Source organism: Paramisgurnus dabryanus, chromosome 16, assembly GCF_030506205.2.
Source record: "Paramisgurnus dabryanus chromosome 16, PD_genome_1.1, whole genome shotgun sequence".
In the NCBI taxonomy this organism is placed as follows: Eukaryota; Metazoa; Chordata; class Actinopteri; order Cypriniformes; family Cobitidae; genus Paramisgurnus; species Paramisgurnus dabryanus.
In genome coordinates, this window is record NC_133352.1 from 32,934,327 (window position 1) to 32,961,886 (window position 27,560).

Consider the following 27,560-nt stretch of genomic DNA (forward strand, 5'->3'; position numbering starts at 1 on the left):
TGGTGTGAATGCACCATAAGGCTGGTGATATTTCATTACCATTCAGAACTCTTTTATTCATCTTTGCCTATGTGAGTTCATTTTTCTTAAGTGTTTTTCTTCATTCTCATTTTACATCTTTGTTCATTTCTTAAAATTTTGTAATAATTTCTTTTAGCACAAATACAAATACAATCCATGAGCTGTCTCCAAGATTGACAATCCAGAATAATCACACAAGGATACACTATGAAAATGGCTGGGTTATTTTTTTACCCATAATGGGTAAATATTAGACAGAACACGTGCTGGGTTAAAAATGACCCAGTGTTGAGTTGTTGTTATGCAGCCATGGGTAATAATATACCAGCAGTAAGGTTAAAACAACCCAGGGTTGGGTCATTTTTAACCCAGCGTCATGTTCTGTCCAATATTTACCCAGCATAGGTAAAAAAAAAACTAGACATTTCTAAAATGTATAATGTCCAATATTATGATTACCACTTCTGACTTAAAAGTATTGTGCGAGGAACACAACATGTCTCGAGATCTGAAAAAAGTTGCCAGTCGTCATTTCTTGCTTATTTCCCGCTGTGTTTGCTTTCACCCTGAGCAGTTTAATAAGACATTTGTCCTATTATTAAACTTAGTAAAAGTGTGGGTATCATTACACCATTAAGCCCAAGTTTTGAGACAAGTGTGATTTTATTCAACAGCTTTGATAATGCAATAGAGAAATATCTTGTTTGAACAACACAGCATTGCAGTTGAAAATCATTTCTACCACAAAAAAGTCCTGAAGCTTTTCAAGTTCATAATTCTTTAAACGATACAGATCATCAGCAGTTTCCATGCAGCAAAATGTTCAAAAATGAGATGGATGTGTACTCAAAAAAGCCACACATATAACGGAATGACATAGTTTGAAGTCATAGGGGTGGTTTCCCGGACAAGGATTAGCTTAAACCAGGACTAGGCCTTAATTTAATTAGGAAATATAACTACTTTTAACAAACATGCCTTACTAAAAACATTATTGGCGTGCATTTTGAGGCAAAACAAAGGGCACTGATGTATTTTAAGATATGTCAGTGCAAGTTGTTTTCAGTTTGGATAGCTCTTAGTCTAATCCGAGAAACCACCCCATATTGTGCAAGATCTGGTTTCCAAGACCAATACCTTAATAACACGGTAAAATATTCACTCATTTTAGTCAATTAAAATATAAAGTCATTTAAAATCTAGTCAGCAGATTTAAACAGATTGTAAACATGAAATTAAATATATTAAGACTGATATTAAGATTATATTAACACTGAATAAAAGTAATCAAAGTAAAACCAATTAACTAAAGTAACTAGTGGAATCACAATAACATTGTTATTTTTAGTATCATTGTACACAGTGTATGTTGCTATCGTCTCCCTCTTTGCTATCTGCTGTTTCCATAAGATTACAGCACATCCATACTTACTCATAAAAAGCTGAACTGATCAGAAATCAGTCAGTGATGGCTGAATACAGCTATAATGAACAGATGTGTTGCATGCATATAATAGAGAGAGGGACGATAATGAAAGTGTTATGACTTCATGAGATATACTTCACCTGTTGAGCTACTTAATACTACACATTTCTGTATGCAAGGTGTGTGTGTGTGTGTGTGTGTGTGTGTGTGTGTGTGTGTGTGTGTGTGTGTGTGTGTGTGTGTGTCTAATTCACAATTGCAGATGAACACATTTTGTTGATTCCACAAAGTCTTGATCCTCTGTACAGGTAATAGTATCCCTATGAAAGATAGAAATATATTTAAAAACATATAATAATACACATTAAAATAATTATTAATAATTTTATAATGGTCAAGAAAATTAGTTTTTCCTGCCAATGTAAAGAAACTTGTTATTTTAAAGAGTTTTTTCATCTAAAAACGAAAAGTATTATGTAGTCACGTTTAGTGAAAGACAAACTGAAATTATTTTATGAAAGCCTTTATCTGTTCCTCTTATTTTTGTGTGAGAGCGTGCATAAACAACACAGTTTATTTCTCTTGCTGTTGTTACACATGCTTGAAAAATAAACATCCTAAAATTGTGTAAACAGGCACTTGTAAGAGGAACCGATCCAGCATTTATCAAATAAGAGACTGTTTATTTTTTCACCAAACCTTCATGACCGTTGGATTGTACACAACAAATTATTTCTTAATTATTTGATAGTTTTAAAATAAATATGTGTAGAAATATTTAATAATGTTTTTGTGTGCTTATGAAGCCTGACAAGAGACGATCTACTGCTCCTATAAACAAAAAACCCAGAACTATTCTTTTAAAAAAGTTCAAAAGAACAAAGAAAGCGGTTGAGGGTTTAAAGGGGTCATATGACGTTGCTTAAAAGAAAATTATTTTGTTTATTTTGTGTAATGCATTGCAGTGGCGGCCGGTGACTTCTTTTTTTGAGGGCGCTCGATGCGAAGTTCGTCATAACATGTATGTAGTTCCTTTTTTCAAAATATGTGTTCTGCACATCGAGAGATCCTGTGTGCATCAAGTGTCTTGTCAAAATAAGTGCCTGCTGCGGTGCATCTGAAGGGTTTATGATAAAAGCGATCTCATGGGTTATCAGAGTTTACTTACGAATTCATTTAGCTGACGCTTTTATCCAAAGCGACTTACAATTGTTTTATATGTCAGAGGCTACTTGCAAACATCTTATCACGCGACACAGATTTCTTTAATTTCAAAACTCAACAATGGCACGAAAGAAATCCAGCCTTATGAAAACAATGGATATAGTTTATTATCTGGGGTAGCAGCAGAGTTTTGCGTGTGTTTGATGCGCTGGATTTTTACAACCGGGTCATGAGTTGCATGCGGTAAGTAAGACTTCTGTCTTATGTTGGAAATAGGTGCGTGCATATTATATAAATGACACGAACATGTAGTGAATCATAAGTTAAACAGTGTTGTATAGTGTTGCATGACTCGTACTCGCTCCTCCCGCGGTAGTAACTCCTCCTTCTTCATTTTTTCGTACGTTATCGGAAAGATTCGGTAAAGCTAATCTTTCTTTTATAAATTTGATTAAACTTAAGACTCTTCGGAGATATAAAGGATGTCATACTACTCCATAGGTACTCCAGATTAATATCAGAAATGCAGAAACAGCGTGTGTTACGTGAGCTTTAATCTTATGAATCTTCTATATATATCAACATCGTTTAAAAATCAAAAGACAAAAGAAAACATGGAACGCATCATACGACCCCTTTAAACAACATGAGGGTGAGTAAATTCATTTTTGGGTGAACTGAAGTCTATTCATATAACCAGTTCATATGAGTTTCTTACCTGTTCACCATAATCTTCTCCCCAGCTGTTCTTGATAGCCCAGAATGGAGTACCATTTCCTGCACACAAAAGCACAAAAATAAACTTCTGTACACCACAAATTGCTCTATTGACTTATTCTGGATAGATGAAATAACAAAGCATTTTTATGAATCTCTTTTATAAGACATAAATAAAACTCACGTTTTCCATATCCGACAAGTAGCACAGCGTGGTCAATCATCCACGGGTTGCAGAAGATCTTTAAAGGGTGAGACACACCTTTTCTGTAGAACTAGGGACATAATAAAAACAAATCATGTTTTAAAGTGCAGTAACCCTACACTTTCGTTCCATTGACTTCCATGCATATGCATACGAATGCCTCAGACCGAAAACGCAAGCTTGTGCGAAGATATTTCGCTGCATACCAAAGTTTAATTCTGGTGAACTCTGACATGCGAATTCGTATCTTGTGGAGACCGAGGGGCAACCTTCTGATCCCTCTGATAAAGCCGATACGGAAGTGACTTAAACTGCAATTCATCGACTGGCCGCTAGAGGCAGGCTCCAAAAGGGAGTAGACCTCCATGTTAAAATGCCCAAATTTACAGTAGAAAATAATACGTTTACAGCCTGGTACCAAAAGTGTTTTAGGTCTATATAGCTAATTTTGCCCTTCATGACAACTGTGAGGAAGGAGAATTTTTTTGTAACTCATCCGTTTAAATTATATTAAGCCTTAAGGGCTTGTTATAGTCGTGCGTAGGTCCTACGGCGTAGCCGCGACGGCGTAGGTTCTGTGTCGGTTTTCATTTATACTTTTGCATTGACCTCCGCGTCGCAAACCGCTGGTAGGCAGTATCCACGCATGTAACCACAGTACCAGCGTGACCGTCGGAGAAGAAGAAACTTGGCAAGTTAACCCACAAACGAAGAAGAAATAGCAACTTGTTGTGTATGATTTGAGAAGGATGATGGAAGTAAATAAACAGCGACTTTTGATGCAGTTTGAGTTAAATCACTCCTCATCTTGGCTCATCTTTGAATAAAAAGAATAAAAAGAAGGACGAGAATCGATTATATTGGGCCAGCGTTCGCTCGCAATTTTTTTTACGTGGATTTTACTGGAGGCTACTTGGAGAGTGTAGAGAGAGACATGGTTGCCTCATGGACTTACGACATTAATTTTTTTTTATATAAACTTTAACCAAGCAACCACCATTACAACTGGCTTGTAAACGTGAGCTACGCAATCTTTTGGCGTTTAAAAAAAAGTAAAACCCATGAAATTATATTCATATGCCATGCCGGAAGACACTTTTTGTGACCTAAAGAGTTGTCATCTTTTCCTTTGCGACAGTGCTGCGGCGCTTGTGGCCTCTAGGGGCGCTAGATGTGAAAAATACATGTCTAGCACCCCTAGTGGCCAAAAAGTTCTGCAGTGTGCCTTTAACAACAATCTTATAAATGCAAATATTTATAAATAAGATAAAAGCAAATGTCTACACGCTTACAACATTTTTGCAGTAATGTGACATAGGTTGTGTTACCTGCATGGCAAAAGCATTAAGAGCAGCAGACACTGGACCATTTTCAGCCAGCCATGCAGCAATCTCTGTGAGGCAAAGAAAAAGAGAGACATTTTATATAAGTGTGCTGCTTAAAACCAGAAATGAAAACCGATGTTAACTTATCTCACATTACTCTTTAACTTATCACCACCATCTTAACATTACACTGCTTTTCATTTAATAAAAATGATCAATTTTACTTTATATTTTCACTCTCACCGTTCTCATCGCTAGGAAGTTCAACCGAGCTGTTGATATAGGCGACCACCTTCCCTGTAGAGAAATCACATTTCTGTTTCTGTCCTGTATAAGTGTAGTCTGTCTCGGTCTCAAGACCTCCTGTATGTGCGAGAGAAACAAAGACAGCGCGTTTATACAGCACAAATTCACTTGTAGGATATCTCCAGATCATCTCTTACCAAGCGTCTCGATGGCTTGGTAAGCATTGGATGGCAGTCCACCTCCACAGGCTTGGTCCAGTTTATCACAGTCCACTAATTCTGTGATGGGAAAACATTGGCAGGCAAAATTGATTTACTGAACTCACATGTGACACAATGCAAAGATTGACACCAAATTGGCTAATAAATGACCTAAATAAGTCATATAGAGTAAATTATGAAAGAATTCATATAATGAGACGCCCAGATTTAGCTACAGTGTGTATCTGGCCTATAACAATATTATATTATATTGTCTTCATTTGGTTTATATTTACCCTGCTCTGAGAGAGATACTAGTTGACCGGTCTTCTTGAACCATTGACCCTCAATGTTTCCCGTCACAGAGAACGCCCAACAAGAGCCACACATGCCCTGCAAACAAATAGGTAAGCTGTTAAACTAATTCTAGTAAAGTAATTCAAATCTTTCACTGATGATTCATTTTGAATCATTCAATCACTCCTCATGATATTATTATATAAAAGTATAGTTCACCCAAAAATAAAAAAATGGGTCATTATTTACATAGCCCTCATGTTGTTTGAAACCCACTTTGTTCTTCAGAACCCAAATGCAGATTTAAAAAAAAGTGTTGTCTCTCTTTCAGTGCGGTTCTTTAGTCAGTTTAAGGATGTTTGCTCTTAAATAATGTTTGTGATGTCCACAACAAGAAAGCAGTCAGGGGTTAATGGGCCCTATCATACACCCGGCCCAATGCAGCACAATGCGCGACACTAGTGTTTTTTGCTATTTTCAGCCCAATGCAATTATTATTTAAATGTCCAGCATCACGTTGTTTAAAGGGACACTCCAATTTTTTAAAAATATGCTCATTTTCAGGCTCCCCTAGAGTTAAACATTTGATTCTTACCATTTTGGAATCCATTCAGCTGATCTGACGCTAGCACTTTTAGCATAGCTTAGCACAATCCATTGAATCTGATTAGACCACTAGCATCATGCTAGTTTGGATATTTGTCCTATTTAAAACTTGACTCTTCTGTAGTTACGGAAAATTAAAAGTTGCGATTTTCTAGGCCGATACGGCTAGGAACTATACTCTCATTCTGGCGTAATAATCAAGGACTTGATTAACTGCTGATGTAACATGGCTGCACCCGGCGTAGTGATATTACGCACTGCCCGAAAATAGTCCCCTTGGTAACTTTCAATATTAACTACAGAAGAGTCAAGTTTTAAATAGGAAAAATATTAAAACTCTCTTGTTATTTTAAAGCGCGATGCTAATGGTCTAATCAGATTCAATAGATTGTGCTAAGCTATGCTAAAAGTGGTAGCACCAGACCTGGAGATCAGCTGAATGGATTCCAAAACGGTAAAAATCAAATGTTTAACTCTAGCGGAGATGGAAAATTAGTATATTTAAAAAAAGTGGAATGTCCCTTTAAATAGCAAATGCATTTGCGCCCATTTGTGTGCCCATGGGCATGCTTGCTTGAAAACGAGGTGTGTTCAGGCGCTTTATTGGTGCGTTGCTATTTTGAGGCAACTAAAATAGACTACACGATTGAACAACAAAAAACTAGGGATGCACCGATAGGTTTTCTTTTTGGGCCGATACTGATTTAAACAGACAACTTCTGGCCAATACCGATACCGATATTAAACACTTGTATACAATACTATACAGCTGGTCTATTAGCTAGTTTATTTCTGCATCAAATTATTTTTACTGAACATGGATTGGATCTAATTAACATTCAACTGACCAACATAATAAGAGAGACACAAATTAAGCTAAAACAAATATAATAAGACAGCATGACAACCTTCAAAGGTGGTTTTTGCTATTCAGCATTTATTTTATTAACAACTTTAACACGTTTTTTTTTTACATATATTGGATTTCTTTATGCAGTTAATTAATAAACAATTGTATCGGCCTTTCTCGTGCTATTGCCGATATGCCGATGGTTTCAAATTCATCAAAAATCGGCCGATAAATATCGGCGGCCGATACATCGGTGCATCACTACTAAAAACCTAGTCTAAAGTCAATGGCACAATATTGTTTTTGTTATTTAAAGAGCACATTAGTAATGCGCCAATACACGGGACGACAACACACGTTTGTAATTACACACATGGATGCGCAGCAGCACACAAACGTTTATAAATATGAAAAACTAAAGGATTTAAATGTATATTAATTATTAAGTAAGAATATTTAGTCTCTTGGACATAAATGAGGACAGTTTACAGGACTTTAGAAGGCGTGAAGCTGAGATCAACTGGCAGAAGAGCTGCTTCACCTGTAGCCTGGCAAGCATTAGTTTTGCTTTCAAAAATGGCTAATATTGCATTTTTTATATGCTTCCCCACACATTTATTGTATATGATGACTCTGTACCTTTAGATATTTTGATATGAGAAGAATTTTTAAATAATGCTTTCAAAACACTCATGGTGCTGTCCCAGTGCTGAAAAGTTTCAGCTTTCCACACGTTTGTACATTTTTATCTCCTGTATGTTAGAAATAGATTACTTTATGCAAACCTACTTTTTTTGCATATTTGTAACTTTTTGAGGTTACAGTGATCATACTTTATATAAAGAATAATCGACGGAATGAATTATAAGAAAAGAATGCACATCCAAGGTGCAATGCGGCACGACGCGAAATGGAGTGTCGTTACACTGCGGGTGTGCATTATTTTCAAATAATTCAAAGGACCGGAGTCAATTATTCCTCTTATACCATGTTACCACAAATATTGCTCTGGTGCCTATTTTTAAGACATTTGACAAGTTAGGTGTGCGGTTATCAGAAATGAATGCATACCCACGGAACATTTCTCAGCCAATCAGAATACAGCATTCAACAGACCCGTGGTATAACAGCAATTAAAACACTGCTTCTTTAACTTATTACTGAAATAAGAAAACCAAAGCATTAATAACAAAAATATCCATTTCAATGAATTAAACACAACACAGTTTTTTAACATCAATCTTAAACTGGTGGTTTTCTTCCTCTGTTTAAGAGTTTTTCCGCTTACAAACTTGTAAATAGGGAATCCGCCTAGGTGTGAGCGCAACTGGCTGAGATGGGAGATGAGACTCTCATTGGTTTATTGAACACTATGCCCAAAACACACCCATTACTCATTACGAGAATAGGAACAACCCTTTTAGACTGTGCGCCAGGCGCATAGACCATTTTTGAATTCGGACACGCCTTAAGTGCACTTGGGCCGCATGCTTTTGACCATGCGCTTAGATCGTTACAATAGGGCTCTGCGTCTTCAGGACATTTAAAATATATGACACAAGGCGTGTGGACTAATTTAACCATTTTGGGTCCTTTGAAGCTTAAAGGGTTTTCTGGTTATTATGGAAGTGGATGGTGACTGAGGTGTTTACCATCCACTCCCATAGTATCCAAAAACAAACACTTAAAAAAAAATCTTCATTTGCGTTCTGAAGAACAACGAAAGACATTTGGTGTTTGAATGACATGAGGGTGAGTAAATAATGAAAAAGTTTCCCTTTAAGCTCTTATACCTGATTCTTCACAGGACTGACGGCACCGTGATCTCTCCAGTCCCAGCTGTCAGGAGCGGCCCTGCTGGCTGGACTCGCTGGTTTCATTTGCTTCTGTAAACTCCACTGGCTCAGCATTGGGTTGAGGTACATCGTTCTGAATTCATCCTCTAAACACAGACAGGAGATGGGGATTAGCCGCATTTTAAATTACATAAGGTTTTGTTAAATCCTAAAAACGTACCGATTCCTCACTGATCAACTATTTTTTACTGAATGCTCACCAGCGATCAGTAATAACCTACGCATCCATGCACACACCTGTAAGATCACTGAACTTGGTGACTCCATACTCAGCTGACCCCTGTTCCAGAGACTGCAGCGTCTGCACGGTTTTCATATTGTCCTGAAAAATGCGCAGACGTTTCTCTGCCTCTGTGGAGTTAATTGTAATAATCACACATGAATTAATGCACTGGAAAGTTACAATGATGTAAAATTGGGACTATTAAACATCATATAAATAATTCATGTTAATGCTCAAAAACACTTACCCTCTTGAGAGCTGTAGGTTCGGTTGTATTTGATCATGAAGTCTTTGAACTGCGTCAAAAGCTCAAGAGATTCCTGAAAAAGAACAAAACATATGTTGGCTATTAGAAAATGCTATATTTTCTAATGCATAATTTTAAATAGTTTTTGTTTAAAATATATACCTTCATAGGTTTGCCATGAGTTAGGGGTATGGCTGCAACCTTTTGGGGCTCCTTGATTACTAAAGAACAAACAATATTACTAACTACACATTCATTATTAAATGCAAGAATAACTACTGATCCATAATCTTCATTATAATGGATGCTGACTGTGCAGTATGTCATGTGATGAACAACCTGTGCTCTGTTTGGGCCCTGTTATATGAATGTACATCTAATATTTGCCATAATACTGACCTGCGGGCTGACATTTCTGTTTAAGCAGCGTGGTTTTACTTTCCCAGGGAATGTCCCAAACCTCAAACAAACACACTTCAGTCTGTGAAGAAATTGAAATCTGTTAGCATTTATATGCAAAACACTCATTTGAACACATTAAAACAGTGACGTAAGATTAGCACATCAAGTTATTGTCATGACATCTTATGCAAATCACAAGATCTTAGTCACATGATTTCAGCGTATTTCTGCTTTCATACGGGTTTGAAATGAACCTGTAACAGCAAATGTTGTAGTCTTCTGGTCTTAATAACAGTGTTGTATGCACTGAGCAGTGTTTTGTGTGGATGAATGAGTGAATTCGCTGTATGTTCTGCTCACCTTTTGTTTTTGAGGATTTGTGAAAAATTCACAGCTCTTGGCTGAACTCTGTCCTGAAGATTTCTTGCACTGTGTGCTTCCAATCTCCACCATAACACTGTACCTAACACCTTTCACCAGCTGTGGGATACATAGGCACAAAAAAATTTAATGGGATATAATAACTAATAATAATTATAACTCCCACACCCACTGTTTTTCAAAAAGTATTTTCATTAATAACAAAATTTGCTATTTTATATTTTGCTACAACTTAAATTTGCACTAGAAACATTAATTATCTTTTATTGCTGCGCAAACGGGGTGCAGTGCTGTGCGGAATGATGCAGATCAGCGCTGTTATGTATATGGGGCCTCGGCACGCGCACTGCCCTTGTTTACATGGTGATCACATGAACTGCGGTTTAAAAATCATCATAATTAAATTTATGTCAAACACACAAACGATGCAAAATAATATTAATAAATAAAATATGTTATTAAGAAAACGAAATAAAGCATAATCAATTAATATTTACATGATTTTGGCCGTGTTTTAGTATTATATAAATAACGTTATATAAAATGTTAATTTTAACATTATACCTGTTTGCTGGCTGATAAAATCTTACTGACGCGACGAAAGTGCATCGCGTTGGAACCCATATTATATCGCTCCTCGGCAAACTGTATTGCTTTCAGAACCCCCGGGTCTGATTCGGACAGACGGACTGATCCTGGAGCGCCGATAACCGGGCGATTCGGGCCATCTTCTAAACCCAGAACCAAACCAACCAAGACAAAATAGGCGATAACGAGGTGACAGCGGCTAAAATACGTGTTCATCTTGTCGAGCTCTCTGAGCAGAAAACACGACGTTAGGTCAGGTATTTGTTTTTGAGTTCGTAAACCCGCAGTGCTTGATAATCAAGAATGCGAAGCGTCAGTCTGGCGCCCCGCACAAAGATGGAAGATTAAAGGGCTATTGATGCCCCGCACAAATATGGCGGACTACTGCTCGCTATGTATGTGCAGTATGGGCGGAAAATATATATTTTTTATCTATAAAACAAATTTGGCATAAAAGGGAATTGTTGTTTGTAGTAATTATTAATTACATTAAAAGAAAACCACTGTCTTTTTAATGGAACTAGGAATGTCTTCTCATTAGCAAATGTTGGTATTTATATATATTTTTATATAATTAGCTTTTTATAGATAAAATATGCTATCCAACGTAATGCTCATACATGTCACCACCATATCAATAAAAACGTACCAAAAGAAGTGTCATCAACGCTAGGTGGTTTGCACGTGTAAAACATATATGCTCTACTGACCTCTACAGGCCACTGAATAAACAACAGACTCATAAATGGCTGCTTTACTTTGTGAGCATTAGCCGATAGAGATACATGTAAAGTTTAGCAATAAATACAACCGTAAGACATTTGAGATATATTTTAATTATACAATTTTCAAGTTAAAGTGCTGGTTATAGTGTGTTATAATTACAGCGACGGTATCACACGTATCGAAATCAAATCAATCAATGGACTGTCGACCTCGAGATAGAGGAAAAAGAGGAAGAGGAGGGCGGGGATACCGACATGAAGAGGTAGTTCATTGATTTGTATTATTTTAATAAAGCATGTAATGCTTGTGGTCTTTAAATAATCATCGCTGTATAGACCATTTCAGCAAACAAGCGGCTGTCGCGGTCCGCACGTAACTTCCGGTAAACTCCGCTAAGACAAAAGAACAACAAAGTTATTTAAACGTAGTTTATTTATATAACAAGCAAAAAAACAACACATAGATTACATAGGAAACCAAAACATTTGTTATTTTCGACGAGGCATTTGTTCAAGAGATCAGTTTAGCAACTAGTCAGACCATTAAAAAAAACGAAACCGGAAGTAATGATACGTTCCAGGCATGTTTTTGAGCACGTGAATTACGACTTCAAAACCACGACTTACGACTCTGAACTGGGAGTATGCGTTCTAGGCAGCCTGTAACCCGTGTTTTTACGACCTTCTACCTGTGAAAGTGCACTGGAACGGCAGTCAAACCCGTGACTTCCCACCCGTTAACTCGTACTAGATCGATGTACTCCCAGTTCAGAGTCGTGAGTCGTGGTTTTTAAGTCGTGATTTACGGATTACAGGTTGCCTGGAACGCATTTGTATAGACGTTTAAAGAGATAGTTCACCAAAAAATTAAGAAATGCTGTCATCCCCCTCATGATGTTTAAAAAGCTGTATAAATGTTTTTGTTTTAATGAACACAGGGGAATATATTTGTAATGAAGCAGGAAACAGAAGCACCATTGACTTCCATAGTAGGAAAATACTACTATGGAAGTCAATGGTGCTCAAAGCTGTTTGGTTTTAAACGCTGCCCAAAATGGTTTCCTTTGTGTTTAGCTGCATATATATATATATATATATATATATATATATATATATATATATATATATATATATATATATATATATATATATATATATAAAGGTTTGTAACAACATGAGGGTAAGTAAATTATGATTTTTGATAAATTATGGTAATCGCACAGTTGATGGCACCCGATTGACTTCCATAGTAGGAAAAAAATAATATGAGGATGAGTAAAATGATGACAGAATTTTAATTTTTGGGTGAACTATTCCTTTCAGCATAAAAATATCTGAGTGTGTTATGACAAGTATATATCTCTTTTTTTTTTTTACTTTAATATTTACAAATATTTCATGTAGTTTATTAAATATGTATACATATATCTGAGTTAACAACTTATGTTATTTTGCTTCTGTAAAGCGCTTGGAGAAATTACAAATAATAATAAAATTATTATTATTATTATTATGAGGTCACAAAAAATATTTTATTCATAACTGAATGAGGAAAGTACTGATTAAAATAGTTTTAGAATATGTCAACCTTCCAATTTTATTTCATGTCAAATACATTTTAAAAAGTGCTATGTTTTTATGTCTTTCAGAGCAGGGTTGTGAGATTGTCTAAATCTCTGTCTTATGTATTACGCCATGGTGCCAGTAAGATGGGCCTTCAGATGAGCTCAGGTGAGAGATGATATTAACAAACTGTCAATAATCAAATTATTAATTCAACTCCTCCTTGACATGGATTAATCCATGCTGACTTTGGCATAGGATTTGTTTTAGTGTTGTATCCTTTTGTCTTTGATTTGTAATGCAACTTTATGTTTCCGTCTGCAGATGGTTTTGTTTACGTTGATGAACTGCTGGCTCATCAGCAGTTTCGCTCTTTTTCATTGGAGGACGTGCAGCAGGTGGTGGCCACCAATGAGAAGCAGCGATTCAAGTTTCAAACACACCCTGATGATGGACGTCTTCAGATACGAGCCAATCAGGGTCACTCCGTGCAGGTCAGTATGGTCAATACAAACCCATGCACCTTTAAAAGATGAATATTAATCATGTTAGTATTATTAATATTAATCTAACTAATATTTAACTTATTACTAAATATGTTTTTCTCTAAGATATATATGTTGTGACCCAGTCTATGAAAACTTTTAGTCTGAGATAGTCACATATTAAATGCATTTATTCTAGAATGTGTCTCAATCAGGTTGAAGATCTGGAGTTGAAACAGGTGTCACCTGATGATCCAGACTGTCCAAAAGAGGCTGTGCATGGCACATATATGAAATACTGGCCCTCAATACAAAGTCAGGGTCTCAGCCGAATGAACAGAACTCATATACACCTGGCACCTGGGCTACCTGGAGAGGGCGGAGTCATCAGTGGTGAGATCAACAGATGTATAGATTAGCGGATCTTTTTTTGTCTTTTGTAGGACTTCTTGTATAGTTAATTGCAAATAATGTTTGGAATCCGGATTTGAAGTTTCCTACTGAAACAATCCAGGTTATGGAAAACTCACAACTTACCTGCTGCTTTCCTTTCCAGGTATGAGGCAGAACTGTGAGCTGGCTGTGTACATTAATGTCTCAAAAGCTATTTCAGGTATTGATAAATCTTTATTTTTTTAAGTGAAGTTTAATCTGTGAGTTTCACAATATCGCAAATCCCTTCTGTTTGGTGTTCAGATGGGATTCAGTTTTTCTGGTCAGCTAATGGAGTTTTATTGACCCCTGGAGATGCTGGAGGGATTTTAGCACCCCGCTACTTCTCTAGAGCACAAAAACTCAAACCCTCGGGTGAGTCACTTCCACAACCATCTGGTCAAAATGAACTTAACTAATTTAGACAGCTCACACCAATTCACCTTTTCTATGTAAATACATAAAATGTGACCCTTGCCTGTGAAGTCATTTTTTGTGATTTACTGTTTTCTACATTAAATCAACATACATAATGTAAACAAAACATTGAGTGAAAATAAAACTTTGATAACTGAGTAAGATTGAAATCAATTAATGAAATCAAACTTTGATGCTCCAAATGTCATCATTGAATTATGAGACTTTAGCCTGGATTTCACTAAAAAAAGACAGTGAATGAATCATTTGGCAATATACTGCTAACTTAACAGTTTTTTTTTACTTACGATGGGGCAAATGGGCAAACATGAATTATTAACAATGTTAATAAGAACAATGTTTTTTTTTTCAGTTTGTGAAATCGAGCTGCAATAGCCGGTGGAGATGCAATACTAAAATGGGGACAAATTCACTACTGCTACACATCTACTTCACATGAAAACGTCGTGGGGATCTATATTTAATAATTTATATAAAAGGAGCACAATACCGCTGCAAAGTTGATAGCTCACCAGGAGCGTCCTGGTAAGCCAAAGACAATGAATAAACGGATCAAGATGGCCCAATGAAATGCTTTTCAGTGACTGTAACCTCATGTTTTAAAATTAAGCTGGCAAATATTGTAAGACCTATGAGAGCTGAGTAACACAATCTACACTAAATGTTTTTTTTTACATTTAAGGGACATTTTACCCAAAAAATTAAAATTCTGTCATTTACTAACCCTCAAGTTTTTCCAGATTTGTATACATTTCTGCTGAACACAAATGAAGATATTTAGACAAATATTTGTAACAAAGCAGATCGGGGCCCCATTGACTTCTATAGTTGGAAAAATAATATTGAAGTCAATGGTGCTCCAGATCTGATAATTTGTATTTGGCAAAACATAAATGTATACAGGTTTGTGAGCAAAATGATAGCAGAAATACATTTTCTGGGTGAACTATTCTTGTAAATATTATTATACATTTTTTAAAAGTAAGATAACCTGAGTTTTGATAGCCCAAACCAGGCCAGAATTAAAAGTGTGGGATTACCGTGCCAGGGATAATAAATAGGTCAATAGCTTGTTTTACAGATTGTGTGATGTGTTTTGTACACAAATTGTTGATTGACCTCCTAAACCGTTTTTATTTGTAGGGTAGTTTCTGCCCACTGCATATTTGTCAAAAAATAGATCTAAATCCATTGGAGAGCTTAAGATAGAGTTGTCTGTGTCTCATATTTCTACTGGGGGATTTTCTGCAAGCATATTTATGTACAGTGCACTTGACAGGGGCAAATAACATCCAGTGGTCTTATTTTTTTTATGCATTTTGTTGGTTTTCTGTGAGTTCTGGCCATCAAAGTCACATCTGTTGAATACATGGAGGATTGCACATTCTGCTGCATCAAACCTTTAAGTCACACTGTAAAAAATCATTTGCTGCCTTAAAGGAAAACACCACAGTTTTTCAATATTTTACTATGTTCTTACCTCAACATAGACTAATTAATACATACCTAAATTTTTTTAATGCGTGCACTTAATCTTTGCATAGAGCGTTGTGAATGTGTTAGCATTTAGCCTAGCACCATTCATTTCTTAGGATCCAAATAGGGATGAACACAAACACTTCCATGTGGCACAAAATAAAAGTGGATATAATATGAAGTGGATAAAAATTAGAACTATATTGTATGGCGGAAGAGCACTAAGTTTGCAGCACTTCGACCTCAGCGCACAGTAACATCCTCACTGAGGTCGAAGTGCTGCAAACTTGCCATACAGTATAGTTCTCATTTTTTATCTGCTTAAAAATCACCACCATTATTATGTGCCACCATACTTACTCGCGTAACAACACAGTCTCACACCCATGGCGTCAATATTTGACGACACTTGACCATGCGTCAATATGTTGACGCGGAGGGTATACCTTTCGCGTCACTTTTTGACGAACTGGGGACTTCAATACTATTAGGTACGCGAAATTAAACAGTTGTCAACTGACATTGGGGTTAGGGATAGGTTTGGGTAGGGATGTCATTATGTAAATCTAACCCTAAACCGATGCGAAAATGGTAGAAAATGGTAAGAAAATAGGAAAGAGAATTTCGCGTACCTGATAGTATTGAAGTCCCCAGTTCGTCAAAAAGCGACGCGAAAGGTATACCCTCCGCGTCAACATATTGACGCATGGTCAAGTGTCGTCAAATATTGACGCCATAGGGTGAGACTGGGTTGCGTGTAACTACTCATGTAACTGTCTTTAAATAGGCTAAACATGGAAGTGTTTGGTGGCTTCTAAATTCCTCCCTGTTTGGATCCTAAGGAATGAATGGGGCTAGGCTAAATGCTAACACATTCAGAACACTCTGTGCACGCATTGATAAAAGATAGCTATGTATTCATTCGTCTACTCTAAGTAGAGGTAAGAACATAGTAAAATATTGAGTTTTCCTTTAATTTTTTTAGTTGAATCAACTCAGATTTACAAGTCATTTTAACTTACTATTATTTATCTTGACTAGAGATGAGTTGCTATAACTTAAAAAATATAGTTGAAAGAAGTCAACTTTAACGTATATAGTAAAGAAAAATAATAATATGTTGACGTGACTTGTAAATCTGAGTTGATTTAACTAAAAAATGTTAGGCAGTTAATCATTTTTTTACAGTCCAGAAATGTTTAATGTTTGACCATTCATAATTGTAAATGCTTTATACAATTATACAATTTATTTTAAAAATTCTGATCTGCTTAATAAATGCATTATACCTGGACCAGATTGTATAATAGGATTTCATTTTATTTTCGTTAATTAAAATCATATGCATTACGAAGTGGGGTAAGGCTTTATTTCTAAAATATTAAAGGAATAGTTCACTCAAAAATAAAAGCTCTGTCATCATTCACTCACTCTCGTGTTGTTACAAACCTGTATAAATGTCAATGTTCTGATGAACACAAAGGAAGAAGATATTTTAGGAATGTTTGTAACCAAACCTATCAGAAGCCCCATTGACTTCCATAGTATTCTTTTTTTCCTACTATGGATGTCAATGGGGCTTCTGATCGGTTTGGTTACAAACATTCCTAAAATTTCTTTATTTGTGTTCTTCAGAACAAATACATTTATACAGTTTTGTAACAGCATGATGACAGAATTTTTATTTTTGGCTGAACTATCCCTTTAACCACGGTCTTAAGAAAACTGTCCAGCTCATCAAAGACCTATTCTTGGAAGTATTGTCTACTACACTAGCGGCTGTGTGTTTGGATTTTTGTCAGTAGTCTTGTGTGAGCTCTGTGGATCCCAGCATTGCAGAGCTGCTCCGCATTTTTTCCCTATAAGATGATAGACTAAATTATAACCACATGAGATGAATCTGATGCTGTGAACCAAAGGACAGACATGGGAAGGTAAAAGATCAATCAAGTATTTATTGCATGCGTTTAGTGCATATTTCTCTTGTTATGCATTACTTTGGATAGTTATTACTAAATTTCGCTGTGGTCTTAAATATTCTGATAATATGGAGACATTCATGTTGTTATATGCTTTGTACAGTTGCCATTTAGTAGTCTTTGCGTCTCCAAGCATCCTCTCAAAGCAAAGTTTCCCCTGATAGCAAAGGTCTAAATTTAGTCAAGCTATGACTGTGTTGGCCTAAAGTGTCAGATTCCATCCACAGCGTCCATCTCTGCTACTCCAGCACCTGCTGCTAGCTGTAATACCGTATTAAGCTTGGCAGAATCATGCACCTATGCCTAACTGTGATCAAAAGGCTTCAGGACAGGTTCATTAAATCTTTTTTTTGTGCATGATTCTGGTTCTCTTTAAAAAGTAATATAAGCCGGTGTCTGAAAAAGGCTCTGTGCGAATGGCACACAACTATTTTTTTTCTTTTTTGCTTTGCTGAGGGACTGGATCTATCTGTGCACTCAGTTTGGCACCTGGACGCCCCTGTTGGAGCCTCATTCACTGGTACTATCTCTTGTAAATGTCCTCCGGAGGGGCTGGTCTCCTATTCCATTCAAACTGACCATACAGAAAACAGCTTAAAAGGCAAGTAAATACTTAGCATAATTGTTTCCTTTCAAGCTATGAGGTGTGTAGTGATAAACCTTTTTCATGTGTATTTAGACATGCTTAATGGTATGTCCTATAATCAAAATGGTTTACAAACATGTTTGTGAAATCCAAGTCACTTAATGTAATAAGAAAATTAGGAGCATTCAAGATTGATTTCAATCATTGATTTAACATTGATTATAATCGTTAACATGAGCTTGCTCAGTCAATATTAAATATATCAAGATTATATTTGCACAGAATGATCTTTACATTTTGTAGGATGATTTTAAGTAAATTACAAAAAATACTTGCTGGGATTTCACAAAGTTGACGGTATATAGTTTGTCTTAATCATTTTTTATTAAGCACAGCTGTCTATGAGTAAACCATGGCTTGAAATAGAAACATTTGTTTATATTAACTTTATATTATTATAGTGTGACACATGTAAGAAAATCCGTGATGTAATGTCACAAATGTGTAGTTTATTTTTATTTCTTAAAAAAAAAAACATTCTCTTTGATCATCTTCAGATTTGATAAAATGTGTACATTGTAAAAAAAATAACCAGCATTTTTGTAAAATCAACATATATTTTTTATGTTACAATTTCAACTTGATTTTATACAAGCCAAAACTTAAAATAGTACGTTAAATTGACAAAAATTTGTTTAAACTTAATGCTGCATTTTTACATTGTATCATAAAAATATATTTTTTATAATAACATGAAAAAAATAATGAAAATTTTTGTGACTCATCTCTTCAATTTTAACAGGTCTGAAAACGTTCACTGAACAGCTTAAAAGTCGTAACCAAATGCCTGTGGCATCTGAAGAGGAAAAATGGACCGCTGGGTTCTAGAGGGAGACAGCTACTCATTTTTCCGCAGCGCACCACGAGCATTTAACTTGCAAAATCGTGACGTGCCAAATCGCGTGGAGATCTTTGACATCACTGCAGTTCCCAGCCATCGTAATGCCATATCTGAAACAACCTGCCTTTGTGACATTTTCGGAGATGATTGTGAATCTCCATCGCTTTCCAGTAGTCCGCCCTCTGCCACATGTCTTAAAAGGGAAGTAGATCAGCCTTTTCCAGTGGATGATGCCAATGATTCTTCAGGATCATATCACACTGCCAGTGGATCTGACTCGGGGGACAATACTGAAGTCACTTACACTACACCTTCTCCAAAAAATATAAAGGATTTTTCCACATGTGAAACCAGGGAATCAAGTTCATCGCCAATTGAATCAAGTTCAATTCAAGTCTCTAAAAATGGACTTTACCCTTTTCACTGCACACCGCCTGCACACCATGTAAATAGTGATGAGCTTTCACATGAAGATAACTGGGAAGAACCACAAGTGTCAGCGAATGAAACAGAAAGGATGATTGTATCTGAACCACAGGAGTTTCATTTGACACCAGATGCGAGTTTGATTACTTTAGCAAAGGAGCCTTTGGAGGAAAGTAAACCTGCCTTTCATGAGCAAGGAGAAATGATTACAGCCCCCCAACATACAAGCACACTTTCAGATGATGTTGTTTCTTTTGAGAAAACAGAATGTATAAACTCATCACTTACTGATCATTGTTCACAACAGGAAGACTTGCTCTTGACGAAACAAATGGTTAATAGTGGATCTCCATCAGAACTTAAAATGTCCACCTCACCTGCAAACGAAGATATTAATTGTATACCTGTACCCAGTTTAACACACGAGCTCAAGGTAACATCTTCCTCCTCCCCTGTAAGGAGTGAAATATGCTCCACACCTGTTTCTTTGGGTAAATCTTCACCTGTTTTGTCGAATTTGTGTTCAACACACTTGGAGAGCACGTCAAGTTTTCCTGACATGAAAGACACGTGTGGCACACCTGTTTGTACACATCCTTCCAGTATTGATATGGAATTCGATGTGTCTACCACTGAATCAAAAGAGCTGGTGTATTCTGCAGATGCCAGAGAAAGACCAGCATCAGCTGAGATCAATGACATCTGCTCCTCTCCTGATGTCCTAGCACCTGTTCACACACCTGAACCTATAGTCACTCACTCACCTGTGGATTACACCACCAGCCCATCACCTACAAGTGACAGAATTATTTATTCAACTGAACCTGAAGCCTCACCATCTCCAGGGACTGGTCACAGTGAAATTGGCTCCATGTCTGATCACTCAGCAACGACTCACTCACCAGAACCAGTAATGATTCACTCACCTCAGAGTTATTTAAGCAACTCATCTCCGTTAAATGAGAGGGAGATGTACTCAACTGAACCTGAAGACGTACCATCCTCCCCTGTCATCACTGGCATTGGTAACAGTGACATTTGCTCAATGTCTGATCACTCAGCAACGACTCACTCACCAGAACCAGAAGCGATTCACTCACCTCAGAGTTATTTGAGCAACTCCTCTCCATTAAATGAGAGAGATGTGTATTCAACTGAACCTGAAGACTTGACATTCTCCCCTGGCATTGGTAACAGTGATATTTGCTCCTCTCCTGACCACTCCGTTCCTGCTCACTCACCAGAACCAGTAATAATTCACTCACCTATGGATTATACCATGAGCCCATCACCTACAAATGAGAAAAATGTCTATTCAGTGGATAGGGATGAGCTTTCACCTTCCCCTGCTCTCTCAAGAACTGACTACAGAGTGACACCAACATACAGTATAGATTCTGCACCTGAGTTAAGAAGCATTACCTCTACTCCAAACAGTAGACAAAACTACCTTACACCAGATCCCACTTCACCAGCCCCTTCACTTGAGCTGAGGTCAGTCACACGCTCACCTGAAATAAAGACAATATCTCATAGTGTTCTGCCACAAGATACCTGCCCTGGTATTGAAGGGGTAGCAAACAGTGTTGTTTCACTGACTGAAGCTGACTGTGGCAACTACTCTGAAACTTCGAACTCTCTTCTTGGAGATGATGCCTCTTTCTTACCCACCTCAGATAAATTTTTGTCAACACCAAGGAGCATATCAAGGCCATCATCGCTTGGTTCAAACCAGATCAGAGATACAGCATTATCCTCTGATCTCCAACCAGCCCTGGAACCTTCCAGCACTCTTGTTCAGGAAGAAAATCAGCCCTTACCCATAATCTGTGAACAGAGTCCTCCTTCTCCTAGCCGATTAGAAAGCAGACATTTTGATGACCTTGCTCACACAGAGATCTTTGAACAAACCCCATCAGTGGATGAATGTAGAGATTCTGCACCGCAAGATCTCACCCAAATGCCGACCTCTCAAGAATCACCAACACCAGTGGAACAAATTAAAACAAGTCAAGAAATTGTCAGTGACGACAGAACTGATTTAAATATGGAATCTGTGGAAATTAAAAAATTTAATTTAGAGGTTTGTAATAATAATGAAAGCGAAATGTTGAAGAATGATACTGCAGGTAGTGACAAGACTTTTAACCAAGTGCCTGTGGCATTATGTGAAAGTCCAGTGGCTATCTGTAAGGACAATGGCAGAGAATACGATAGTGAGCCATGTGTAGAGAAGGAAGAGAGTGAAAAGAGAGAGGGAGAAGGGGTGGAGAATAGGGGAGAGAGTAGTTACAGAGAGGAACAGGTTGACCTGTCACTCAGTGCCAGGAATAGAAAAGGGCCTGCAGGCCACAGCCCAGCTCCCTCAAGTCGAGACCAAAAGTCTGGAATTCCAGCTCGGTGTTATTTTGAGTCGCACCCTACAACTCTACAGCAACAGGGTCATCTTAGAGCACAGGTCTCACAACAAGAGAACAAGTTAGGCGCCGGGAGGGTCCAGACATCTGTCCACGGTAAAATAAGCAGTGTAGGCTTTGTTCCTCCAGAGTGTCTTGGTGAGGCCTCCAGCATGGGAAGTGAGTTTGATGAAGCAGACAATGAGGTGAAGTGGTTTACAGATTTTGCTTTCAAAAGCCTATCTAGTCCTGAGGTGGATTATTTGGATGTGTACAATTCAAGCCACAGGTCATCTACAAATGTTTCACATCCATCTACAAATGTAGACAGCCCTGGTGCTGTTGCATGGATGACCTACGCAGACTTACGTGGCTCAACGTTACACGAAAATGATGATTTGTTACACAGTGCTTCTTTATCATCACGTGACGGCCTGGACACAGCTAAACGCTTTGAGATGGGCAGTTTTGAGTGTGTGGATGTTGCATTAGAGACAAAGGAAGAGTCTTGTAGAAGAAAAAGGACCGTACCCAAAAGACAGATCCAGCTGCTGAGGCGGAACACAGATGAGTTGAAGCCCAAAACAAACCCTGAAAATGTTTTGGATTCACTCTCTGCACATAAAAACTTAAAAGACACTCTTGTTCGACAACATAGCACACCAGCCTTTGTGCAAGAGAAGATGTCCAGGGAGGAGCCAGCTTCACCTCAGACTGACAGGAAACAAACCTTGCAGAAATCTTTGTCTTTAGATGATGCTCCCCCTAAGACTCAAATGGCCTCCTCTATCATCAAAAGCATCCTGTCAAAGAAAATGCATGATGCACAAAAAGAAACATCGGGAATTATAAGTCCTACTGGAGATAAGAACAGGCACCCAGATATCAGTCCTAGTTCTGAACAAAGTAGTATGGAGAAGCATAGTCTAAGCTCTAGCCAACACTCTGAACATATTTTTTCATCTAAAGATTTTGCTGGTAAAGGTGAGAGAAGTCCACATCAGATACTGAAAAAGTGCCCTCCAAAAGTTCCTCCAAAACCAATTTTCAGACCTTTATTCATAAATACTGGTGAAGCAGATTTAATAAGAAAAGAAGAAACGAAGCTCAGAGTGGCCCATCCATTTGAGGACAAAGCACTTGTGAAACTAAACAGCAAGAATGATAAACAAGAGGAAAGAGGCGGTAACCTGAAAGAGCAGTACAATAGGGCCTCAGCAAATGCCAGGATCACAAGTGCTGCTCTTGCCACTCAAACAGTAACCATGCAGAGCAGAACGACAAACAGAGACAGGGAGCGGCAAATGACACAAGAAAATAGAAGGCAACATGATGGAAGCGTTTTTATGTCAAAGACCCCAGAAATAACTCTCAAACCTTCCACTTTCAAAGAGAAAAAGAAGTCGTCTCTGAAGGTTTCTCTATCTCCTGACTTAGAACGGTCCAAAGAAATTTGTGAATATCCGTCAATGGAAAAATCAGCAGAAGATGTGGAAGTGGAAGTTCCAGACATGAAAGAAGATGACAAAACAAAATCTGTCATACACAAAGTAAGGGATGTGAGGAAATTGGTTAAAAACCCATACAACCTGTCTTTCAAAGGATCAAATTCAACCTGCGCTGCAGAAGATGCACCTTTTCAAGAGAAAAGAGACCGGCCGCCACCAACTCCTCCAGCCTTGCACATTGAATGTAAAGCTATCAGTTGGAAGGACAAGCAAACAAGCAGTAAAGCAACCCACTGGCAAGGTGAAACACAGCCTGTTGACATATCAAAAATATCTCAACCACGGCTGGCTGCAGAGACAAGCAGAGATACTGACATCACTGAAATAACATCCAAAGCCTCTTTGACAACAATACTGCCTACGGACTCCCAGTGTACAACCTTTGGAGGATTAAATGAACCTGGCAAAACCACTGAAAGATCTTCCCGTCACTGTGATCAGAGTAGAATGCAAGTAATGCCACCTAGACCCACTAGTAAGGACAGAGAAGTTTCAGCCTTGATGGTTCTCCAGGATGGCACATCCAAAACAATTCAGAACACCTCTGACTCTCTGACGGTCACTGACTCCAATCAAACAAAAGCTATAAGCAGCAGCCATTCTGTGTCCATGCTACTGAAAGAAAAAGGAATGCAGGCAGACATTGGAGTGTGTGATGTTATCACTAATGGTGTGACTGCTACAGCTAAACATGTCAACAGGCTTGAAGTACCTTTACAGGCCTCTTTATCGGAAGCTCATGCGAGCACGGCCAAAATGTGGCCTGGCAGTCTAACAGCACTTGACAACAGTTTTTCAGGGACAGTCCATAGTCAAGATCTTAGGACAAAGGATAAAAGTGAGAGTTTCAAGCAAACATTGACAGAAGAATCCTCAGTGGAACAAAGAAAAGAACAAGAAAAGACAAAGATATCTGACACGACAACTTTGGCACAAATTTCAACTAACCTGACAACATCTGTGAAGCCAGAGGTGAGGCCTGTTTCAAGCAGTATTAAAAATAACACCAAGACAACAACTGCATCGAAAGAAATTGAGTTACCCATACAAGTCAGGTCAATTTCCTGTGATAGGCTTAAGCCATTTGTACCACCACCTAAAACATTTAAACAGTCGTTTGCAGAAATTAAGTCGATGTCATGTGATGTACCTAAAGCAGATAAACAAACTGCATCTGTTATTAAACAGCAAACCAAATCAACTATTGAACCTAAGAAAAATGAATTGCACCCAACACTGAACGAGGCCTCATCAAACAATACGAAAAAACTGGCTGTATCAGCTGTATCAAGCTACAAACCACCACCCATCCCAGTGACATCAACTCCAAGTTCCGTTCAGAAATCCACAACAGCAACATTTACCAGTGTGGATCAACAGCAATCTTCTGCTTTCTTCCAAGCCCCCACCTCTTCCCAGCAAATGACAACATCCTTTAGCCAAGACCATTCAATTTTACCAAGTTCCTTTGCTTACAACACTTCCATTAAACCCACAGGTTCACAGGCCTATAGCCACGCACAACCTGTGACAAGAGCATCCATTAACCGATTTAACACAGAAGACCATCGTTTCTATGCTACGGATGACCCTCCCAGCTATGATGAACGAGAGCGTTTCAGCCCGCTACGGGTGTCAGATTTGCCTCCGCAAAGCCTATGCAGGCTTCATCCAAACATTATGCAATCTGCATGTTCCTGCACACAAACTTCCCACTTAAATCAAGGTCATCCCCACCACAATCCACAAATCCGGACACCACCAGTTTCACAGTCTCCAGGTCAAGTTCTCACCTGTCAAGGAGCTCCTCCACAAGCTCAGGTTCGTCCTCATCAGTGCAGGCCGGAGGGCCTAAATTACTTACCAGTCTCGACAAATACCACAGCTCCCCATGCCTCGGCTTTGATTCAGCCTATGCACCACCCGCGAGCCTGTCCTGTCCCAAACACACAACCTTATGGTGAAGACCACCCACCCACAGGGCCGCAGATGGACAGACGGATGACTAACTGTCACTCGCCACAAGCAGTAGGTCATGCACCTTATCATGAGTATGCTAACATGTCTACTCTGGATCCCAGACCTCAGTTGTTCAGTCCCCAAGAATTACCACCATCCTTTGGTCACGATTATGGAAATGACGGTCCAGGAGGAGCCAATGTATTGTATCCAGATAATGCAAGTGGGATTAGCTGTAGTCAAGCTCCTCGTCGGGTGCTTCTTGATCCAGACACTGGTAAATACTTCTATGTCGAAGTACCAATGCAGCCACTAAGAAAGATGCTCTTTGATCCAGAATTGGGCCAGTATGTGGAAGTTCTCATACCACAACAGACAATGTCACACTCTGGACTGTATCAACCAGCTGCACCACCATATTCCTCTCTGCACCATCCAGGGTTGTATGCACCGCAGTACCTACCGTATGCAGTGCCATCTTACCCGACAATCCCCAGCAGTACCCAGCAAGTACGCCATCCAGAAGCACCTCCTGTCCCAACCACACTTCATCAGACATCCTTAAGATACGGAAGTCCTGCATCCCAGATGCCAAAAACTGAACCAAAAGGCCACTCATCGCTTGATCAAAGCTATCTGGAGAACATGTATTACATTCCCACTGGGATCAATGCAAGCCCAAATTCTGCTCCTTCGGACTGCTACCACAAGCCATCCTCAAACTTGCCTCCTCCTGGGGGAAGAAGGGTATAAAACATCAGCAAACACATGTGGCCTGTTTACATTTTTAATCCATTTCAGTTTTTTTGGTTCAAGGGGGCTATACGAAGTAAAGGGTTTCTAGTCAAATTTCTAGTTGTAATTGCTCAACTGAAAGACTTTTGCTGAATTCATGTCACTTTTAATCAGCATTTATCAAAAAGTATTGTGAAAGAATAAATGCTCAGAATCATCCCAGAATATAATTATTTGCTTAGATTTGATACAGTATATCAAAAATGTCTTCATTGAGCCCTCTTAATAGCTACAAGTATTTATAAATATGTATGTATAAAGGGATTTATTTTGTTGCACCTATCATGTTGTGTTCACTTTTAAGTTCAGAAATCCACAAGGCTCATTCAAGTCTAACCGAGACTTCTCTCTTCTACTCATGAGACAAAAAGTCACAGTTGGACTTGAACAACCCTCATATGACCTAATATGTTGTTGCTTCGTGGAAGGCCTTTGATGTGCACTGGGATGCGCAAGTCAATAAAGGCTGCGCATTTGTGTAGATGAGAAGAATATGGATGAACAAGATCCACCAGTGTTCATCAGCATAAGGACTGCACATGATTTCTATCATCAGACAACTGTCATGTAATATTTTTTACACACAGATGCACCCAATTAAAGGTAATTGTGTACTAAATCCACAACATCTGGTTTTATTTTCATGTCTTGAAAGCCGTTTATCAGTGGCAGTCGGTGACTTTTTTTTCGAGGGCGCACGATGCAAAGCTCATCACAACATGTATTTAGCTCTTCATGTGTGTGGCTTGTCATGTCAAAATATGTTTGCATCTCGTCATGTGAATATGTGCATCACGCGTGATGTCAAAATACATGCCTGCTGCAGATGCTTTGAAGGGGTTTATGATTAAGAGACACTCATGTTTGCCATATACTCACTTAATCTCATGTATAATACGAGTTTAGTGTTAAAGTTAGTGTTTTGTGAGTATTTAACTTTTTTATAATAAACCGTTTCGACACGTGTGAGGCAGGCACGTATTTTGACATGATGGATGATGCACATGACACCTCGAACATATTTATTTTAAATGTGTGCCCCTTGGAAGAGAAGTCAAAAATAAGGTATAATTTAATGTAAAGATCTTAAGATCTAACCAAATCTCTCTCTCTCTCTCTCTCTCTTTTGTTTTCATT

General features: G+C 38.1%; 3 protein-coding genes across 5 annotated transcripts; 2 read left to right on the forward strand and 1 right to left on the reverse strand.

Moving 5' to 3' along the window:
* Nucleotides 1-665: 665 nt before the first annotated feature.
* Nucleotides 666-11,101, reverse strand: ctsf (cathepsin F). Of its 2 annotated transcripts, XM_073812070.1 has the most exons (15): nucleotides 10,731-11,101; nucleotides 10,146-10,265; nucleotides 9,783-9,864; nucleotides 9,546-9,604; nucleotides 9,384-9,456; nucleotides 9,151-9,264; nucleotides 8,851-8,999; nucleotides 5,601-5,697; nucleotides 5,302-5,382; nucleotides 5,102-5,221; nucleotides 4,862-4,926; nucleotides 3,513-3,603; nucleotides 3,330-3,388; nucleotides 1,661-1,767; nucleotides 666-1,626 (listed from the first exon to the last, which is right to left on the reverse strand). In XM_073812070.1, the coding sequence occupies exons 1-14, from the start codon at nucleotides 10,968-10,970 to the stop codon at nucleotides 1,693-1,695; spliced, it is 1,425 nt and encodes a 474-aa protein (XP_073668171.1). In that variant the 5' UTR covers nucleotides 10,971-11,101; the 3' UTR covers nucleotides 666-1,626; nucleotides 1,661-1,692. The 2 variants fall into 2 exon arrangements, with proteins under 2 accessions (XP_073668171.1, XP_065119920.2); XM_065263848.2 differs by having other exon boundaries at nucleotides 666-1,767.
* Nucleotides 11,102-11,242: 141 nt separating this feature from the next.
* trpt1 (tRNA phosphotransferase 1) lies at nucleotides 11,243-16,965 on the forward strand. Its single transcript, XM_065275286.2, has 8 exons — nucleotides 11,243-11,566; nucleotides 11,642-11,742; nucleotides 13,129-13,210; nucleotides 13,367-13,536; nucleotides 13,743-13,920; nucleotides 14,084-14,140; nucleotides 14,224-14,334; nucleotides 14,750-16,965. Exons 2-8 carry the CDS (start codon nucleotides 11,677-11,679, stop codon nucleotides 14,770-14,772), a joined length of 687 nt encoding a protein of 228 aa, XP_065131358.1. The 5' UTR covers nucleotides 11,243-11,566; nucleotides 11,642-11,676; the 3' UTR covers nucleotides 14,773-16,965.
* A 552-nt stretch (nucleotides 16,966-17,517) lies between these two features.
* LOC135762591 (uncharacterized) lies at nucleotides 17,518-27,042 on the forward strand. 2 transcript variants are annotated; one of them, XM_065275287.2, is made up of 3 exons: nucleotides 17,518-17,807; nucleotides 18,080-18,453; nucleotides 19,241-27,042. In XM_065275287.2, the coding sequence occupies exon 3, from the start codon at nucleotides 19,308-19,310 to the stop codon at nucleotides 26,379-26,381; it is 7,074 nt and encodes a 2,357-aa protein (XP_065131359.1). In that variant the 5' UTR covers nucleotides 17,518-17,807; nucleotides 18,080-18,453; nucleotides 19,241-19,307; the 3' UTR covers nucleotides 26,382-27,042. The 2 variants fall into 2 exon arrangements, with proteins under 2 accessions (XP_065131359.1, XP_065131360.1); XM_065275288.2 differs by having other exon boundaries at nucleotides 17,518-18,453.
* The last annotated feature ends 518 nt before the right edge of the window (nucleotides 27,043-27,560 follow it).